At 43.7% G+C, this 22,403-nt stretch overlaps 1 protein-coding gene across 2 annotated transcripts in view; it reads left to right on the top strand.

Annotated features, from left to right (window-relative positions):
- The window catches only part of LOC129855322 (importin-13-like), a 43,430-nt gene that overhangs the window by 1,098 nt on the left and 19,929 nt on the right, over nt 1-22,403 (top strand). For both annotated transcript variants that reach the window (XM_055922852.1, XM_055922853.1), the window contains exons 2-5: nt 15,652-15,777; nt 15,851-15,994; nt 19,313-19,525; nt 19,651-19,904. In XM_055922852.1, coding sequence (XP_055778827.1) covers nt 15,652-15,777; nt 15,851-15,994; nt 19,313-19,525; nt 19,651-19,904 — 737 coding nt within the window. The remainder of the gene's footprint in view (nt 1-15,651; nt 15,778-15,850; nt 15,995-19,312; nt 19,526-19,650; nt 19,905-22,403) is intronic.

The following is a 22,403-nucleotide window of genomic DNA, read 5'->3' as shown; positions in this document are numbered from 1 at the left end:
GGCGGGTCTAGCTAAAACATACTGTATCATGACGTGAATTAACAGCTACTAGATAGAAAGATACTTAATAACAGTGGTGCCACAAACGCGTTGTATTTTGTCCCTGCAGCTGAAAATTCCACAATTAGCAAGTCTGCGTTCTGTCCTTGCTTGCTATTACCCTGACTAATCTAAACCAATATGACTGGAGGGCTTAATTGTTGTCTCTCTGTGTAGTTGACTGTAAGAACAATACATCCCTCACCCGTCTGTGTGAGACACTACATCATCCAAACCACTCTTGAGTCTTAATAAGGTTGTTGTGATCGAATGTAGGCTAGAAGAGAAGGGTGTTGTGGAGTGTTTTGTGAATATACTGCAGAATATCAAAACAACAATAGATTTGAAACTGTGGTTTTTGGTTTAGAGGTCTGGAATGGGAAGCAGAAGGAGAAGCAAGGCACTCTTCATAGTGTTTGAAATGCCTTTATTTCTGACATGAGGTGTTTCAGTGTGGTCTTTGTCAGTGAATGAGACATGGGAAACCATCACAATGTTTTAAATCAATGAAATGTAATTTCTCTGATAATGTCATTTCTAGTAGCCTATGTAGTGTTACATCTTCCTAACGTCTCACACACACACACACACAATCCATTCCTCTTCATCTGTCACTGACAGACAAGTGGTAGGATTCATCATCAGTAGCCTATTTTTGAAAATCTAAAATCTGTTTTAATGAATGCACAGAGGCTTGTGTGTGGTCCGACCATATATTCCGCCACAGGGAACACCCGGTTTTGATAGGCATGATTAACAGTAGCTGGCAGGTCCGACTCGCTTGCTTACAGCTGCACTAGTGTCGGACAGGCTTCCTGTGTAGATTAGGACACCGAGGGGCTGGCAAAAGATAATGGCTTGGAAAACGTACCATTAATCCAGGGATGACAAATGTGTTGTACTCGGAATTGTACCATTTTCTCCTTCCTTCACTCCGTTCTTATTTTTGTGTGATTTATTTCTGTTCTTTTAAGTGTAGACAGACCTGCTGCTGTGATTTTCACACAATATTATGCCACCAGCCACCTGTCTGTGTCCCTCTGTCTGTGTCTAAACTCTGTCCTAATGAGAAAGATAAAATGTATGTGTGTTACAGTCCATTACTGGCTAACTGCTGTGCAGAGAAAGTCTCAGCTAATGACTAGCCGGCTGGGCTAAGAGTTGTCAGAGGGGGGCGGAGGGAGAGAGAGAAATATGCAGACTATTCTGATACTGGAGGTCATTATAGCCACCAGCCAACTCTCTCCATCTGTCATCTAAGGTGTGTGTGTGCGCAAGGGTTGCGTTAGAGTTGAGATCTGCATTTTCAAAAAGCAGACCATAAAAAAATATGCTTTTTGCACAATATCACCTGCATGTTGTTTGCTGTTAGTGCATTCGGAAAGTATTCAGACCCCTCGACTTTTTCTACATTTTGTTACATTACAGCCTTACTCTAAAATGGATGAAAAAAACAAAAAAAATCCTCTTCAATCTTCACATAATACCCCATAACGACAAAGTGAAACAGGTTTTTAAAAATTGTCAAATGTATTAAAAATAAAAACATATATTCTGTATTCAGACTCTTTGCTACAGGTTAGCCACAGAAAAAGACCGCAACCTTCCCGCTAGCCACGGTTGGCTGAGATAACTAGTGGGCTGGACATGCCGACAGATGAGTTTGGATTGGTCTGCCATATAGCATGCTTCTGTCTATTTCAGCTGGTCAGTATGTCTAGGTAATCCTGTCTAACGTAGCTTTTTTAAAGATATTGTGTATTAAAACTGCATAAGTGATGCTCTCCACTTTCTGGAGGACTGAGTTTTGAAATCAGTGGAATTCGAGTATGATAGCTTCCGGATTACATCTTCAAACTAAGGGCAACCATGAATGATGTATACGGGTAAGATAGTCAGACTAGCTACATTATCAGATATTACATGTTTCTATTTTTGACAAAGAACCATTTACTTGGCTAAGCTAAAGGCTAATGTTAGTTAGCTAACATTGAACCTAGTTGGTTAGCTACCTGCAGGGTAGTAACGTTGTAATTATGGTTCATTGTTTATCTAGCTAGCTACATGTCTTAACAAAAGACTCTACTAAGGAACCATTCGAAATTCAGTCTGGCCGTCTCCTCCGATTTCAGAGTACTCTCGTCTGAGTGTGCCAGAGAGCTCAGAATAACTGATGAATTTATGAATGCTCAACACCTGTTGAATATGGCCGGTGTCAGTAAACTCATCGGCCGGAGCGTCCGCTGTGCGCTCTGAATGCAAAACGCTCTGAATTTCCGAACAGACAATCTGACAGCACAGTTGCAATCACCAACGCTCTGCTAGGAAGAGTAATAATCAGTGAGCTGTTCTCTCTCACTTAGATGTCTGGAAGTAGCTAGCAAGTTAGCTTGGGTGCTTGACTGCTGTTAGTACATTTCGGGTCAACCCTTAAAGAGATGGGTGGGGCTAAAGCTTAAGAGGGTGTGAACAATGTTGAATGGGTGTAGACAAAGAAGGTCTCTCCAATATTAGTACCAAAACATTCAAAGGCCATATTCTCAAAAGTGATTTTACAAGTTTATCAACATTCTAAGCAAAATTACTTTCCCATTGTTCCTCAACTGTAGTAGTGTATGATATTAAATGTTGTACCTCTGAGCTTCTACTTTTATCCAATGTAAAAAAAAACACTACTTCAAATTTTGCTACATAAGACCTATTTTGAGCCGGTTGGTCACATTGGGTAAAAAAAAATATGACTAGTTTGGTTTCCTATATCGTGCAGTCCTATGTGGCAGTGTGGAAATTATCTCAAATTAGTGCAGAAATTGCTGGATAATTTTTTATTTTTTACTGTTTAATTAAACTTCAATCAGAATGGAGAAAGACCCATTGAAATCACTTAGAATGTATGTGTTGCCACCCTAGGGTCATGCACTACTCATAAAGCAAATGCAGAACTTATTTTTATACCGTGAGAGTAGTCCATATCGCTCAGGCCTAATCTAGCTAAGTGCTTAGATTCTTGCAAAATCAAGCTTCGCTTGGTAACAGGAGAGAATCCCCTCCTGGATCAAGAGCCTTCCTGTGTAATTTTTGTTTGTGCAGGAAACTGTGAGCAGCATTTTGAGTTACTTGTATAACTATGAGCTGGGATGTCTGCCCTGCAAATACTGTAGTTTTAGGTGAGAGACCTAACTTTTACTTGTTAGAATTGCTAACCTTTGGATCTAGATGCTCAGGGGGTATGGAAAATAGCGCTCCTTATGTTCTGTGCCGGTATTACCGAATGTTTCAAGGTCAGTATAAAGGTATGACATTCTGAATACCGCCCAAGCTTAGCCAGTGACCAGAACCAGAGGAGAGGGGTGATGGGGATGGGTGAGACAGAGAGAAAAAGCTGTTGCTGCATAGAAGCAGACATGAGGTGATGAGCTGGAGGACAGTGGGGGGGGTAAAGGAGAGAGGATGGGAAGTGCAGGGGAAATGGCTTTTCCCTGATGGAACACAGATGACGGGGGTGAGGGAGGGAGAGGAAGGAATGTATGTTTAAATAGATGCTGGTGGCCCCTTATCATTGGTTTTGTCTGTTTCACACTATTTTAAAGCTAGTGTCAATAATTGTGTTGTAGCTTCCTCTATTTGTCTCCTCACCATCCTCTCATTGTCTCCTCTCCTTTATCTGCTCTGAATAGGGATTAATAGAAAGGTGAAAGCGAAGTCGTTGGCCGGAGGGAGAGTAAGAGAGAGACTCTCTCTGTAGGCTGTTCAGGTATATACCTAGTCCCCCAGTTCGTAACTCTATTAGCCGAGTTCAACGCACATGCAAACATCTCTTTAGTGTCCTAAAGCTAAATTGTGCTTCCCGTAAGTGGTTAAGGAGCGTGTGTGTCATGGAGAGGTTGGTTCCTGGCTCTGTCATGATTCCAGCAGTACAATAGCCTTTTTCCTAACTGTGTATGTGCCTAGCACAATCCCGTTGTACACACAGTCAGGCGGACATCTGGGCACCTGTGTGATTGTAAAATATATATATATATATATATATAAGAGCACTCCAGCCGGCGACAGGCGAGGAGGGTGGTGGAATATGAAACTAAAAGGAGTCGTTGTGCAGAGGAGAGCGAGCAATATGCATCTTCTAGTGATCTATTGATAAGACAGGGTCCTGTCAGTCACAAAGTGAGTGATGACTGGGAAACGTAGTCTGCTCTCTGTCCCGCCTCCTGGTACAATTTGTGTGCTGTGGTTGGTTGCAGTCTAATTTCTTTATGAGGTGGAGGGAGAGACCATGATGATTGTGAATTTGCAGCTCTGGCTGGGTCACTCAAGGGCATTCAGAGACTTGACCAGAAGCCACTCCTGTGTTGTGAACCCCCCCCCCCCCCCCCCCGAGATCCTGAGCGCTCTGGAGCAGGTTTTCATCAAGGATCTCTCTGTACTTTGTTCCGTTAATCTTTCTTGACTAGTCTCCCAGTCCCTGCCGCTAAAAAACATCCCCACAGCATGATGCTGCCACCACCACGCTTCACCGTAGGGATGGTATTGGCCAGGTGATGAGCGGTGACTGGTTTCCTCCAGACGTAATGCTTGGCATTAAGGCCAAAGAGTTACATGTTGGTTTCATCAGACCAGAGAATCTTGCTTCTCATGGTCTGAGAGTCCTTTAGGTGCTATTTGGCAAACTTCAAGTGGGTTGTTATGTGCCTTTTTACTGATTAATCTGTCTGGCCACTCTACCATAAAGGTCTGATTGGTGGAGTGCTGCTGAGATGGTTGTGGTTCTGGAAGGTTCTCCCATCTCCACAGAGGAACTCTGGAGCTCTGTCAGAGTGACCATCGGGTTCTTGGTCACCTCCCTGACCAAGGCCCTTCTCCCCCGATTGCTCAGTTTGGCTGGGCGGCCAGCTCTAGGAAGAGTCTTGATGGTTTCAAACTTCTTCCATTTAAGAATAATGGAGGCCACTGTGTTCTTGGGGACCTTCAATGATGCAGACATTTTTTGGTAGCCTTCCCCAGACCTGTTCCTCGACACATTCCTGTCTCGGAGCTCTACGGACAATTCCTTCGACCTCGTGGCTTGGCTTTTGCTCTGACATGCTCTGTCAACTGTGGGACCTTAAATAGACAGGTGTGTGCCTTTCCAAATCATGTCCAATCAATTGAATATACCACAGGTGGACTCCAATAAAGGTGGAGGAACATCTCAAGGATGATTGATAACTGTACAAAACTGGCAATAGTTTTCCGAGCTAAAGGATAGCTAATGAGCGCTAGCTGTGGTTAGCTGAACTATTAACGTTAGCTACTAACGTTAGCTTGTGAGCTGGCTAACTTCTGGTTAGCTTGTTAGCTTCTGTTGTAGATTTCGGATACGAGGTGAATAATACTTTTGAGGAAGAAAAAAAAACAGATCCGCACCACATTTGGTGAGGTGGGTTGCAGGAGAGTGTTTTGAAGTTGAGTTTTTAAGAAGAAAATAATATATATATAAAAAAGATATGCGAAGAAAAATATATATACACGGGACAAGACGAGGACAATGGACATCTGACTGCTACGCCATCTTGGATTTAGAAGCAGCCCCGCCCGGCCCGCTGCTACTCGCCCAAGCGTCCCCAGCTTCTCCTTTACCCATATCCAGATAGCAGATGTTCTGAAAGAGCTGGAAAACCTGGACCCATACAAATCAGCTGGGCTTGACAATCTGGACCCCCTATTTCTGAAACTGTCCGCCGCCATTGTCGCACCCCCTATTACCAGCCTGTTCAACCTCTCCTTCGTATCATCTGAGATCCCCAAGGATTGGAAAGCTGCCGCTGTCATTCCCCTCTTCAAAGGGGGAGACACCCTGGACCCAAACTGTTACAGACCTATATCCATCCTGCCCTGCCTAGCTAAGGTCTTCGAAAGCCAAGTCAACAAACAGATCACTGACCATCTCGAATCCCACCGTACCTTCTCCGCTGTGCAATCCGGTTTCCGAGCCGGTCACGGGTGCACCTCAGCCACGCTCAAGGTACTAAACGATATCATAACCGCCATCGATAAAAGACATTACTGTGCAGCCGTCTTCATCGACCTGGCCAAGGCTTTCGACTCTGTCAATCACCATATTCTTATCGGCAGACTCAATAGCCTCGGTTTTTCTAATGACTGCCTTGCCTGGTTCACCAACTACTTTGCAGACAGAGTTCAGTGTGTCAAATCGGAGGGCATGTTGTCCGGTCCTCTGGCAGTCTCTATGGGGGTACCACAGGGTTCAATTCTCGGGCCGACTCTTTTCTCTGTATACATCAATGATGTTGCTCTTGCTGCGGGCGATTCCCTGATCCACCTCTACGCAGGCGACACCATTCTGTATACTTCCGGCCCTTCCCTGGACACTGTGCTATCTAACCTCCAAATGAGCTTCAATGCCATACAACACTCCTTCCGTGGCCTCCAACTGCTCTTAAATGCTAGTAAAACCAAATACATGCTTTTCAACCGTTCGCTGCCTGCACCCGCACGCCCGACTAGCATCACCACCCTGGACGGTTCCGACCTAGAATATGTGGACATCTATAAGTACCTAGGTGTCTGGCTAGACTGCAAACTCTCCTTCCAGACTCATATCAAACATCTCCAATCCAAAATCAAATCTAGAGTCGGCTTCTATTCCGCAACAAAGCCTCCTTCACTCACGCCGCCAAACTTACCCTAGTAAAACTGACTATCCTACCGATCCTCGACTTCGGCGATGTCATCTACAAAATAGCTTCCAACACTCTACTTAGCAAACTGGATGCAGTTTATCACAGTGCCATCCGTTTTGTTACTAAAGCACCTTATACGACCCACCACTGCGACCTGTATGCCCTAGTCGGCTGGCCCTCGCTACATGTTCGTCGTCAGACCCACTGGCTCCAGGTCATCTACAAGGCTACGCTAGGTAAAGTGCCGCCTTATCTCAGTTCACTGGTCACCATAGCAGCACCTACCTGTAGCACGCGCTCCAGCAGGTATATCTCTCTAGTCACCCCCAAAACCAATTCTTCCTTTGGACGCCTCTCCTTCCAGTTCTCTGCTGCCAATGACTAGAACGAACTACAAAAATCTCTGAAACTGGAAACACCTATCTCCCTCACTAGCTTTAAGCACCAGCTGTCAGAGCAGCTCATAGATTACTGCACCTGTACATAACCCATCTACAATTTAGCCCAAACAACTACCTCTTTACCTACTGTATTTATTTATTAATTTATTTTGCTCCTTTGCACCCCATTATTTCTGTCTCTACTTTGCACTTTCTTCCAATGCAAACCAACCATTCCAGTGTTTTTTTTAGTTTTTATTTTACTTGCTGTGTTGTACTCACTTCGCCTCCATGGCCTTTTTATATTTTTATTTATTTATACATATATCTGTTTGCCTTCACCTCCCTTATCTCACCTCACTTGCTCACATTGTATATAGACTTATTTTTTTTCACTGTATTATTGGCTATATGTTTGTTTTTACTCCATGTGTAACTATGTGTTGTTGTATGTGTCGAACTGCTTTGCTTTATCTTGGCCAGGTCGCAATTGTAAATGAGAATTTGCCTACCTGGTTAAATAAAGGTTAAATAAAAATAATAAATAAATAAATTGAGGAAATAATTGCATTTAATCCATTTTAGAAATAAGGTTGTAACGTAACTACATATGGAAAAAGTGAGGTGGTCTGAATACTTTCCGATTGCATTGTAGGTATTGAAATATAGGCCTATATAAGTTATGGTATTAAAACTAAATAGCATGCGCTCCTAGGCCTACAGGTCGATGGTGGTTATACAAGGCTGCTATACTAAGCCTACTAATGATAATGACATTACTTATTATTATAATAATGAGGATCATAATAATAGTAATAGCAATAGGGAGATCTAGAAAAAGAAAGGTTATTGTTTGGAAAACTGTAAATCTCAAAATAATACCACGTTAAGTGTAAAGCCTTTATTACAACTGCCGAATTTGTGAAATGTTTTATCCGACATGTGGTTGCGTGAGGCTTGACGCTCCCGGAATCAGTAGGCCTATTAAACAGTCAAACGGGCAACAGGAGCTTTCTTATTTCTGTTGATATATATGAGGGTTTATAAAGCCAGGCACATTTAACAGTTGAGCTATTGATTATAGACCTAATTAAGTTGGTTTCCTCTCTCCTCATTTTTCTTAGACAATTAAGGCAAGGGCTCTTTTCATATTCTAAATCTGCTGCTGCCTCCGCTGCATTGTTCTCAACACCAATATGCTGGTTAACTTTGCTATTATGCACATAGCAACATGGTCTAGGAAAAGGCATCAATTCAACAGCGCACTGATGTGTTTCAGGACAGCTATCCAACACGGGAGAAAGCGTATCTTATATAATGTTGTTTTTATTGGTGTTGCACTATTGTTCCTACATAATATAACTATATACAATTTCATGTCTTAGACTGATGGACTGTGTCACCCCCACAGCCTCCACAATGGATTAGTCCACTCTGACAGACACGTTTAAGACAGTTGTCTTCTACACCATAATTATTATTATTTTTGTGTTTTGCTACTGCTCGACTAAATAAATCTCGGTCGACCAACAGCCTATTGACCAAACAGTTGACTAAATGGGGTCAGCCTTAATATAATTTCATCCCTGGTATAACAAGTGCACAGGCCAGTAGGCTTTGCAAGTCCACTGTCACGCATCAGTGCCCGAGAGGAAAGACAGCTTCACGACAGGCAGGCATGCATGCACCTTTACAGAAAACGGTTTGCCTCTACCTCAAATGGTTAAAAAAAATCTGAACTATACAAGCTACCTTTTTTCTTCGTGTGGATTTGATATAATTTCAAAAACCATGTCGCTGGCCGTTTTTAAACTAATCCCGGGCCGATAATTACGGTTTGATAACAAACTAGGTTGTTCAGTCATGTTACCTAGCTAGTTAACAATCGAGTAACTTGACAGTAGGACTAGGGACATTTGATTGGCACTGGAAGAAAAGACAAGTGTCTGCTGATGTTCTTTTAAAGGTAGGATTCATATAGGCCTAATGTAAGCCTAAACTATATCAAACACCTATCTCTTTCGGGTGCTTCTAACGTTCTGTTTGGTGCCTAATGTTTTCAAAGTTGAGCAGTATGTGTTTGTTGGAGAGAGTGGTGTGTGTTTGTGAGAGAGGGAGACCGTGGGAGAGTGGTGTGTGTTTGTGAGAGAGGGAGACCGTGGGAGAGTGGTGTGTGTTTGTGAGAGGGGGAGACCGTGGGAGAGTGGTGTGTGTTTGTGAGAGCGAGAGACCGTGAGAGAGTGGTGTGTGTTTGTGAGAGAGAGAGACCGTGGGAGAGTGGTGTGTGTTTGTGAGAGAGGGAGACCGTGGGAGAGTGGTGGGTGTTTGTGAGAGAGGGAGACCGTGGGAGAGTGGTGGGTGTTTGTGAGAGAGGGAGACCGTGGGAAAGTGGTGGGTGTTTGTGAGAGAGGGAGACCGTGGGAGAGTGGTGTGTGTTTGTGAGAGGGGGAGACCGTGGGAGAGTGGTGTGTGTTTGTGAGAGGGGGAGACCGTGGGAGAGTGGTGTGTGTTTGTGAGAGGGGGAGACCGTGGGAGAGTGGTGTGTGTTTGTGAGAGGGGGAGACCGTGGGAGAGTGGTGTGTGTTTGTGAGAGGGGGAGACCGTGGGAGAGTGGTGTGTGTTTGTGAGAGGGGGAGACCGTGGGAGAGTGGTGTGTGTTTGTGAGAGGGGGAGACCGTGGGAGAGTGGTGTGTGTTTGTGAGAGGGGGAGACCGTGGGAGAGTGGTGTGTGTTTGTGAGAGGGGGAGTGGTGGGTGTTTGTGAGAGGGGGAGACCGTGGGAGAGTGGTGGGTGTTTGTGAGAGGGGGAGACCGTGGGAGAGTGGTGGGTGTTTGTGAGAGGGGGAGACCGTGGGAGAGTGGTTTGTGAGAGGGGGAGACCGTGGGAGAGTGGTTTGTGAGAGAGGGAGACCGTGGGAGAGTGGTGTGTGTTTGTGAGAGGGGGAGACCGTGGGAGAGTGGTGTGTGTTTGTGAGAGGGGGAGACCGTGGGAGAGTGGTGTGTGTTTGTGAGAGGGGGAGACCGTGGGAGAGTGGTGTGTGTTTGTGAGAGAGGGAGACCGTGGGAGAGTGGTGTGTGTGTGTGTGTGTTAGAACTGAAGAGTAAAGGTTTTATACTGTGTTTTCCCCTTATAGCAACAGTGACACGCAGGTCATTATCCATGTATATTCATACCTCCAGCCAAATCACAGGTAGGCCTTTGCAAATATGAGCAAATCTGCCATACTATGCACAATTTTATTATAGTGGACAGTGTGAAGGTAAATTCAATATGTGTTGAGTTGAAATGTGAATATCAGTGACAGTTTTTTTGTGTAGAATATGCGCATAATGTTTAGAAAACATGAACAAGTGTCGGGGGGACAGGGGGAAAGCAGGATGCTAGGCCACTCCCCCGTAGTATTGCGATACTTGGCCTGGTATCGTATCGTTAGTAAAATGTTGGTATCTTGACAACACTCTATGTAACTGTATTCACCCCCCCCCCCCCCCCCACCAAAATTGAGCTCTTCAGCAAAAAATGTTGAACCCTTTGGATCTGGCTATTTTTTCTCAGTGGTGTAAAATACTTAAGTAAAAACACTTGAAAGTACTACTTAAGTTGATTTTTGGGGAATCTGTACTTTTTATATTTTTGACAACTTTTACTTTTACTCCACTCCATTTCTAAGACAATAATGTACTTTTTACTCCTTACATTTTCCCTGACACCCAAAAGTACTCGTTACATTTTGAATGCTAATTAGGACAGGAAAATGGTCTAATTCACACAATTATCAAGAGAACATCCCTTGTCATCCCTACTGCCTCTGATCTGGCTGACTCACTAAACAATTGTAAATTATGTCTGAGTTTTGAACTGTTCCCCTGGCTATCTGTAAATTAAAAAAACAATAAATATTTGTGTCTGGTTGGCTTAATATAAGACATTTTAAATTATTTTTTACTTTTGATACTTAACATTTAAAACCAAATACTTTTAGACTTTTACTCAAGTATTATTTTACTAGATGACTTACTTTTACTTGAGTCATTTTCTATGAAGGTATCTTTAATTTTACTCAAGTATGAAAATTGGGTACTTTTTCCACCACTGCTTTTTCTATTTGGTTGGCTGCTCTATGTACTTGTCGGAAACACTGGAGAGACTAGAGGCTGTTTTAGACATGACTGATATGAGAGGTAGAGCACTTCCAGTTGACAGAATAAGGCATGGTGTCAGTTCTCTTTCCCTTATCGATTGTTTCTTATTTTAGTGCCTGGGGCTAATACCTTATCTCATATCTGCTTTCCTGTTCAGGGGTTGGATGTCATCAGTCTTCTCAATGGCAACCACATAACAATCATTCAGTGTGTGTGATGACAGGTTGTTTTATTGTTGCTGACGCAAGTGTGAACTGTCATTGTTTTCCGTCTAAATTGGTAACATGGGTTTAGTATTTGTTTTTTATATCTCTGCGCAAACTGCAGCCAGTCAACAACCAACCACGCCACTACAAATGAACCTACACACACATGCGAGCGCGCGCCCACACACACACACACACACACACACACACACACACACACACACACACACACACACACACACACACACACACACACACACACACACACACACACACACACACTGTCCCCGCTTCATTCATCAAATCACCTACTTCCTCTGCATGTTATTTAATCTACATTTCACATCATGAATATTAATATGAAAAGTTATGATATAAGAGGACATGGATCTAATCAATAATGATGTTCAGTCAGTATCCTGTCCTTCAAGAAGAGTCTCTGAGCACGCCCCTCTGTCCCCCACGAGTACAGAAGTGAAAACTGAATACAGACGGTACATTATAGTAGCTTCAATGGATACCAAACCCAGGTCTGCTGTGTGACTCAAGCATATTAGCCTGCTGAGCTAAAGCTTAGTCGCTAGATCTGGGAGCTACAACGAGTCTTCAGGTCTCAGTCAAGGTTACGCAACACAGTTTACTGAACCTCATAGCCAATACGTTCATCTGCACCCTCACAGTACCAGAGTTAGGAGCAGATTTACTATGTGGCTGGTTACACCTGTGCAGTATTTGCATACTACTCCCCAGAGGGAGTACCCAATGGAAGGCAAGCTACTAAGACAAAACCGGGGTCTACAGACAACCTGCATGTGATGTGCTGATAGGCAGATTCATGTTTATTTTCTTACTCAGAAAATAGCTGGTGCTGTCTCTGTTACTATACTATTTTCTGGGACACTGTGGACCGACCGGCTATTCAATGCAACAACTGCCTACTTATGGAAGACAATTGGACAGAGCTGTCTACCCTAAGCAAACAAATCTCAGTGTTGCACAATTTGCTGGGGAAACTAGTACGTCCACCTACCTTCTCCTTTTCTACATCTCAGGATGGACGTCATTTCGATATGGTGAGAGTATCACCACCCTGTCAGCACTCTTTATCTGACTGGCCAGTACTTCACCGGGGCCTCTTACCAGGGAAGTCTCCCCTGCCTGTGGAAAATGGGACAGGACCGACGCTTCTAGAGGCCCTTGCCGATGCCACAGTCTCCGATCCCGCAATGGAATCACATCTAGGGCTATTGCGGTGACCGCATTAATGCCAAAACAGCAGTCATGAGTCATGACAGCAGTAAATGTCCATGTGACCGTTGAGTCATGGTAATCTCCTTTTATGTAGTCTGGGCATGAGTCGGTAGTACCCAACTATCGAACAACCATCAGGTCTCTAATGGCCTGGTGCTCAGCGCTCTTTTGTCCCTCGAACGCAGGCCTGGGAGCCGTATGCGGCCCGTGATCTGATTCAATATGGCCCGCAGAATCGGGCTCAGATCACAAAGAATTTGCCATAGTAAAGTTCAGAAAAATGTATTTGTTATTCAAATTAAAAGCCCAATGAATACTCACCTTTGTGTAATGATTTAAGATTTATTTTGAAGGCACGTATAAATAGTAACTGCAAGAGGACAAGACCGTGACTGACAGGCTGACACACACACGTCACAGTTACAAATGGTAGCTAGCTAGAAATTGCGCAAAATGTGTTTTTCAAATTTTTAAAAGAAAAGGAAAGTAGACTGATTTGTAGGGTGTTCCAGCAAGAGTGGAACGTTCGCCAGATGTACAGTGTTTCCTCCAACACATTGTTGTGGCTGGCTTCCGGGTTAAGCGGGCATTGTGTCAAGAAGCAGTGCGGCTTGGTTGTGTTGTGTTTCGGAGGACACACAGCTCTCGACCTTAGCCTCTCCCGAGGCCGTACGGGAGTTGCAGCGATGAGACAAGACTGGAACTAGCAATTGGATACCACAAAATTATTTTCCTGCATTGCATTATTCATCAGGAAGTGTTCTGAAAATGAGCCATGTTGTGGATACAGTCTCTAAAGTGGTAAACTTCTTCATAAGAGCAACATCTTTTAAACGGAGGCAGTTTGTCTCACTGTTGGAAGAGACTAGAGGTCGACCGATTATGATTTTTCAACGCCGATACCGATTATTGGAGGACCAAAATAAATAAAATATACTCCCACTGACCTGCAACTTGAGCTTATCGATCTTCAGTCTGATGCAGTGATTGGAGAACTATTCAAAACAATGTCACTAATGAGGTTCTATGCATCTCTCGATGAACAAAACTTTCCAAAGATTAGGAGTCATGCTCAGAAGATGTTTGTACTGTTTGGGTCAACCTATGTATGTGAACAGACATTTTCAGTGATGAAATAATAATAACAATAATAATAACAAGTCAAGACACCGATCATCTCTTACTGACTCACCTCTCAGCAATCCTGCACATAGCGACGTCAGAAACTATACCTGACTTCACTGCTCTAGTCAATGCTCATCAGAAACTTCACTCCTCACACTGATTGAGTAGTTTAAATGTAATGTTGAGCTCTCTCTTTCTTGTGTTTTTTGTGCGTACCCGTTAAAAGAGTTCTGTACTTTTCCCTCTGTGTATTTCATTGCATGTTTAATAATGAAAATAGCTACCAAAAGGAGAACATAGATGTGGTTTATTTCTGTGCATGTTAAAGTAAAATAAGTAGCATATCTGGATGTGATTTACTGTAGATATATCTGATGTATAATCCTGTAATATGATTCTGGCCCGTGATGGCAAAAATATATTCTAATGTGGCCCTCCATGGAAAAGAATTGCCCAGGCCTGCTCTAACCACTCTGACGTCAATGCAAATTAAATCGAAACTCACATCAAACACTTATCATCAAAACAGTGTTGTGCTTTTAAAACTCGTCTCACTCAAGTTTCCCGTGTGTATCAAAAATGGTCCACCACCCAAAGGACATCCAGCCAACTTGATACAACTTGGGGTGTATTTTTGGGTAATGTGACTAGACCCCAGGAAGAGGATCTGCTTTTGGGGATCCTTAATAATAAATACAATACCAGGTGCTCCAGTCTGATCCACAGCTGCAGGTAGGGAGGTGGTTCAGCTGAGCAGTAGTTTGGCACATTAGAGCCACAGCAGTTTCACTAGTTGCCCTGAACTGAAAGCATATCTGATCTCTGGTGGCTAATGAAACAATTGAGCTGTTAGTTGATTTGCATTTGGCTGACTAGTGAGATGGGTCTCACACCCCATGTTTTGCTTAGTCTGGAGTGTGTCTCGGGGAAAAGAAATCTCCTTAGATCACACGGTGGACAGCGGTAATGACCTGGTTTGAACTCTGGGAAATCATATCCTTGGAGGGAGAGATTTCAGTAACGACAATTCAGTAAATACACCGCTCCTCAGTAAAAATCACTTTATTGGTCAATTGCACCCTCCGAAAGACACACATGCATACATATACACAAACATATACATATTATCGGGAGGTGCGTGGTGGCTACCACACTGGGTGCCCAGGGAGCTGCTGTTGTATGGGGTTAAGTGTCTTGCTCAAGTGCATAACATCAGGAAATGGCATCTAGGATTTTATACCAGCAAACCCTCCGGTTGCCAGCTCACTTCCTGACAGATTTTTCCTGTCGGACCCGGGATTTGAACTGGCAACACCTCTCTAACCCCTAGCGTACCTGCTGCCTCTGAAGAGAGTTTGCCTGAGCTGGGCCGATACACTGTTAGACTTTAATAACAAAAAGCGTGTGTGTGTGAGAGACGGTTATAGCAGTGTTTCAATGAGGAACAACAGAGGACTGGAATATGATTCAGGCTGTGATCTCTACCGTATGACACACTCAACCCGAAACTCTTCATACTGTGTGTTTCCATGCTAGGAGGTGATTTCAAAAGGAAACAAAGGGACCCTGCACAGACATGTTTCTTCCATTAGACAATGTGTCAACCAGCCACCCACCACACTAGCTCTTGGTCAGGGCGTTCGGGTTAATCTACACACCAGCACTGGAGAGCCTCTTGATACTGACTGTCTCTATTGATGGTGTTCTTTAACAAGTCAGTCATACAAGAGTCTAGAAACACTTAACGTTCCTGTTCTAAATGACATATAATTGCATTGCAAGAATTATACTGACTCCCTCCCATCTCTATCTCTCTATCTATCTGTAGGGGCTCCACCAGTTGTACTATGACCCTAACATTGAGAATAAGAACCTGGCCCAGAAGTGGTTGATGCAGGCTCAGGTCTCCCCTCAGGCCTGGCAGTTCTGCTGGGCTCTGCTCAGCCCTGACAAGGTATGAAATGCCCACATGCGCTCGCACACACACAAATGCACGCACCTATACATAACCCTCTCTCTTCTCCTAGGTTCCTGAAATCCAGTACTTTGGGGCTAGTGCCCTCCACACTAAGATATCCCGCTACTGGTCTGATATCCCTTCTGACCAGTATGAGACCCTGAAGACTCAACTCTTCTCCCAGATCGCCTGCTTCTCCTCCGGATCCAAGATGGTGGGTAAATGGATGGACAGTTGGTTGGACAGTTGGACTTATTAGATCAATAAAAATACTAGTGATGCACCGATATTATTATATTTTTGACAAATACCGATATCCGATATTTTCCTTGCCAAATAACCCGATACCGAAAACCAATATTTAACATTTTAGCGGCCTTTTAAGCATTCTAGTGCAGTTAAATATTTAAAACACACACAAACGGACGCAGCGGTCTAAGGCACTGCATCTCAGTGCAAGAGGCGTCACTACAGTCCCTGGTTCGAATCCAGGCTGTATCACATCCGGCCGTGATTGGGAGCCCCACAGGGGGGTGCACAATTGGCCCAGCGTCGTCCGGTTTTGGCCGGGGTAGGCCGTCATTGTAAATAAGAATTTGTTCTTAACTGACTTGCCTAGTTAAATAAAGGTTACACACCCACACCACACTGACCAAAAAGTTATTTTGTTGGCATTTACGTATGTCCCCATTATCAGTCAAACATAATCAAAATCTATTTCTTTCACTTACTTGCTATGCTATTTCTTTGTTCATTTGTTCAGTCGTTTCATTCTCAACCAGTACTTCTATGGAACGCCGTTTGGGTCTTTGCGTGTCAAAAAAGATACACGTCAAATAAGCTTGTTGACCAATCAGGTCCTGAATATGACTGCACGTCACATAATAAATTAACTCGTTCATAAATGTTTTACGTAGTTATTACACTATCACTTGTATTTCATATGTCACAACGATTCATCGATACGTATGCTATGATGCTGGTAAAGTTGTCTCGCGCACCTACAGTTCTGGTCATAAAAAAAGCTAGCTAGCTCATGGATGCAAACAATCTGTTTCAGTAGCTATCGTTAACTATATAGCTAGGTGTCATCTAAAATAACCCTAATTTATAAGAGTTCTTATTTGAATAATGGTGGTCAACCAATCTATGTGAAGCTAGCCACGATAAGGATTAGCCACAATAGTGGATTTTGCAGTTAGCCTTCAAAATAAAAGTATGTCATTGACAGTGATGCAAATGAATACAACTCGTAGAGTTTGTCATAATTTAATAGATCATGATAAACGAGGTTGGAATGTTATATAGAATCAACAAAATACTAATTTGTTAATTTGACAAATCTGAAATCACACTGGATGTATATATACTTTAGAATTGCATTGAGGGCATACTTATTTCACTGTACAGCCTTACCTATGGATTGTGGATCAATGACATGAGGTATCAGTCTACACAGTGACACCCAGAGAACATTAGCATTGTTAGGTTCTTATTTTTCAGAGTTAATAACTCACGGACACTTGAGAAGCTTTAACCAAGTTTAATTCTTCCCAAAGGTTCTGTACAGCTGTAATCAGACAGCAAAACATTTCAGACATCAGTTATATACATCCTACTTAAGACACTCCCTCTCTCCATCCTTAGTTTATGCCCAAGAGAAAGAAGGTAACCAGATACTAAACCTGATTACTCCCTTAAGGGGAACGGACCTCACCCCTCACCTGCTGACCTCAACCCCTCCTTCACCTAATCCACAGATATCCATCTGTCTTCCCTATATCAACACATCGCTCTCCTCTCCTCCATCAAACACATTCCAAAGCCTTCTGGGTTGCTACAGATTCTTTCTATTCAAGGCTTCATCTCTATCATTTATTTAATATCTCAATGTTCAAAGTTTAGCCGATTCCAACAGCATCATAGCTCTTATTGCGGGACTCTGAAACAACTTTGAATTGAGACATTTATTGTCACCCTATGTGTATTGAACACTATTCCAGAGGAAAAACAATACTGCGTGGATGTTTTGGAGTCTGATAACTCTGAGGACGTTGGGAAAAAATATATTGGGTATTGAGTAGACTGTTAACCCATTTCATTGATCTCCAATCCTTAGGTAAAGCTGTACATTGCAATATGAAGGTCAATACACCCAATAGGCTGACTGGGGAGGTGATTTCACACAGTCACAGTCCCGCGTTAAGAGCTACAACGCTAATATTTGCGTAATCTCTTCACAGTTGTGTTCTGTGGGTGTCATCGAGTAGACTGATACCCCATCTCAGTGCTTCACATTCCAACCTTGTTTAACATTATCTAGTCTAAATATTGCATAATTCCACCAATTGTAACCGTCTGCATCACTTTCAAAGAGGTACTTTTATTTTGAAGGCAAACCGCAAATTCCACTATTGTGCCTCCTTATTGTGGCTAACTTCACAACACATAACCTGGTCAGGTCGAGCCTCACTAGCCAGATGAAGCTAGCTGGCTGCTTATAACGTTAGCTTTGGGCAACAGGGTTAAGTAGCTGGCTAGCAATTTATTTTCATGAACTGAAGTTAAATTTCAATAGATGAACAACAAGTGGCTACCTAGCTAATAGTTACTCACAAGGATTCCTAAATCATTGCTAAGAATAGTGAAAATGACTGCAGTTTCTACTGGTCATTTGTTTTCAGGCTGGTTGTATTGGTACTAGCTAGGTACCAAGCTAAAGCTAGCTAGCTACCCCAGAAGATGCGGTCGAACAAATAATGATTTATTACCAACGCGGTATAGTAAACACACCGTTCGTGGTACAGCTTTGACAGTGCGACTGATAGTAGTGGTGGTGCTTGGCTTGCACGTGCAAATTCAGAACACACAACATTCTATAATAGAACTGCGTTATTTGACGTGACAAATTAAAAGCTTATTTAACACATCAAATAGTGTTAATTGATGTGTATCTTTTATGACACGCAAAGACCCAACGGTGTTCAATAGTATGTTGTGAAGCTAATAGCAGTGACAGTATTACTGCATCACTCCGGTAGGGCAACATCTGAACAATAGTGCACTTGGTAACGTTAGTGTGTACCGGTGCTCGACCAGTCGCGAAAGTCAACATCACCCACGACAGGGAACGGTTGATTGTCAAGGGCAATGGATTTCGACTTTGAGTTGTCTCGCTGAAATTCTTACTCTTTCAAATGACTGCTCAATCCACACAGCAGACATTGTGGGCTAGGTTAGGAATGCTGTGTTGCACGTTTAGCGCAAAATTTTACATGGCGTCATGTACCTTATGTAGGTATGCACGTCAACTTTGACATCGGTTTTTCACATCGCTGTTAAACTAGACATCGGGCCAATATCAACGTTGGCATTTTTAGCTAATATATTCCAATCCGATATGTTCACCGATATATCGTGCATCCCTAAAAAACACACATAACTGGTGGTAGCTACGTGCCTTAAAAACAATCAAGCATAAAAACAATTGTAAAGTTGTTGACTTACAAGACGTTGTGGTCCTGTTTCCAAGGTGCTGACGCGTCTGTGTGTGGCGCTGGCCTCCCTGGCCCTGAACACCATGCCAGAGGTGTGGCCGGGCGCCGTGCCAGAAATGGTGCGTGTGTTCCAAGAGGAGGGAGGGGGGGTGGATGGCCGGGCCAGATGTCTGGCCCTGCTGGAGCTTCTGACCGTCCTGCCTGAAGAGTTCCAGACCAGCCGCCTGCCACAGTACCGCAAGGGACAGGTGAGGGGGTGCTAGAGACTGAAGGGTGCCAATGGGGACAACAAAAAGGCAGACGGGCACACACAAAAGGACAAGTGGGGTGGCAGGTTAGTATTTCCTGTAACCTTGTGTCTTTCTGTCTGTAGGTGCGAGGTGCTCTGGGTCGAGAGTGGGGGTCAGTGTGTCCACTGCTCCAGCAGCTGCTGCGTCAAGAGGACAGTCCCGGGGCAGTGAAGGCTCGTGTCCTGCGCTGTCTGTCCTCCTGGGTGCTGCTGGACGTCCCTCTCAGTGAGAGTGAAGGACTGGTGGAGGACTGTTTCACTGCTCTACCAGACCCCGAGCTGTTTGAGACCGCCGTGGAGGCTATTGTCAACGCCATATCACAACCAGACTCCCAGAGGTGCGTCCGAGCCAGTGGGAGGTTGAGTGGGTGTGTCAACCAGAGTATGTAAGTGGAGCAGCGAGGAGCGGAGTGTGCCCAATGGGAATCTCGCCCCGCTTTTGGCTGGAGCGTCGGCCTTCTCGCCTGCTCCAATTTCACTCCAGTAGCGCTCACTTCATGAGCTCAGGGCATGCCAGGCCCAGCATGCATTTTGTAGTCTTTGTAACACGGAACCCAAACCGGGCTGCGTTTGTCCTCCTACACCAAACGCGATCACGACACGCAGGTTAAAATATCAAAACAAACTCTGAACCAATGACATTAATTTGGGGACAGGTCGAAAAGCATTAAACATGTATGGCAATTTAGCTAGTTAGCTTGCACTTGCTAGCTAACGTTAATTTGTCCTATTTAGCTAGCTTGCTGTTGCTAGCTAATTTGTCCTGGGATATAAACATTGAGTTGTTATTTTACCTGAAATGCACAAGAACCTCTACTCCGACAATTAATCCACACATAAAATGGCCAACCGAATCGTTTCTAGTCATCTCTCCTCCTTCCAGGCATTTTCATCTTTGAACTTATATTGTAATCGCATCTAAACTTTCATTTTATTACTACGACAACCGACAACAAAGTTCGTCTTTCAATCACCAGTCACGTGGGTACCTGCTTCTATAAACCAATGAGGAGATGGGAGAGGCAGGACTTTCAGCGCGATCTGCGTCAGAAATAGGAATGACTTCTATTTTAGCCCTTGGCGTCGCAGACGTTTGTTGGCGCAATAATTGAATAACATGGATTTCTACATTTATTTTGCGACGCTCGCGCACGCGACGTGTCCGGTCTGGTCAGCATGTAAGTCACCTTGCTTTAGCTACTGTCATGGAGTTAACAAAATATTTCCATAAAGAAATTGATTAAACACACAGGTGCAAAATCAAGGTGACTTACAAAGATGAGGACCAAGAGCAAGAGAGGGAGTGTGGTGATGTAGTGTCCACAACTAAAGAATCATAATGGAATCTGAAAATACATGTATCCCGAAAGCATGAAGGTGTACTTACTTTGTGCACATGCTAAAAGAAAGGAACGAGGTGGGTAGATAACTGTCTCGTTTTCCCCCCTGTTATCTGTACAATAGACCATAATTGATATTGGCCCAATAGACCTGGCATATTCCCACGTCCAAGGAGCTTTACGTTTTTATTGGGTTATTTTGCCTAAAAATGTTTAGGCCTACCTAATACAAGAGAGAGAAAAACCAGCGCTGCATCTCCCCAGCCTGGCAAAAGTGGCCAAAAGGGTGTTTAGAATCCCCAGTTGCTCTGCGAGTGTGGAGAGGATATTCTTCGCTGCTGGCCTGCTCTCCAGGCACCATCACATGAGCCTGAAGCCACAGACTGGCCAAACTCATGTTTCAAAGGCACTGAAGTCATTTTTTTGTAAATCACAGCAGATATGCACATTTTATAGACTCTAATGATTTTAATACAACAAAATGTTGTTTAAATGCTGAGCGCTTTATGTTCCTACCAGCCTGTTGTGTCACACTCACAAATGCTCCACAATGTATGTATTTGTAGGCTATAGCCTTGAAATAATTAAAACAATATAGCCTTAATTTTTGTTCATTCTTAGGCTCCTGACCTATTTAGTGTTTATATTATGTTTTAATATGTCATGTAGCCTATTTGAAATGATCTGGGCTTCTTACATTCAGTTTTTAATGTTTATTCAAATACTTTTCATTCAAATCCATATGTTTGGTACTTCAAAACCAATTGGTAGGTCCAGGAAGTCACAAAAATAATTGTGTGTTGGTTAAATTGTGATTTTAATGAATGGAGTGAATTTGGAGCAGCAGTTTTCTTCCATTGTGAGCGTGGAGTGCTTTTTAGTGGAGTGGTTGGAAAGGACATGTAGTACCGGAGTGATGCGCAAACTCCGCTCCGTGAGCGATTGAGCGGGATTTCCAACCAAAGAGAGAGAGATGGGAAGGGATCAAGAAAGACATCCAGGGAGAGATGACAGCCAAGAGGACAGTGCGGGTATGGGAAGGGCATCTGAGAGAGGGGGGGAAAATAGCGATGCAGAGAAATACAGGCAAGGGAGAGTTGACAGACGAGGGGAGGATGGAAGAAAATAGGTTTACTGAGGGAGAGAATGGAGGGAGTACATGGAAAGTTGACTGCCAGGAAGGGAGGAGGGAGGAGGGCATTTCGAGGCTGGCTGGTGTTGCCATGGTTACACAGCTGGGGAGCGATGTCATCATGCTCCGTTTGGCTCCGATGGCAGGCACCCAGTACCCCCTCCCGAGAGACGGAGAGGGAAAGAAAGATGAGCAAGGGAGAGGAAGAGGTGCCACATCCACCCGGCAGGTTGGAGCTATGATTACTCTGCTGACAGGCCTGTTCTCACACGCACAGCACACATTACTTCTCTGTTCAACTTCTCAAGTCTCCTCATCATGCATGTTGTTTTTATTGATCTATAAGTAAGGCCAGTATGACTGTA

This window comes from Salvelinus fontinalis, chromosome 5 (assembly GCF_029448725.1).
Source record: "Salvelinus fontinalis isolate EN_2023a chromosome 5, ASM2944872v1, whole genome shotgun sequence".
Lineage (NCBI taxonomy): Eukaryota > Metazoa > Chordata > Actinopteri > Salmoniformes > Salmonidae > Salvelinus > Salvelinus fontinalis.
Note: the sequence above shows the minus strand (reverse complement) of the source record. Positions and strands in the feature narration are given on the sequence as shown.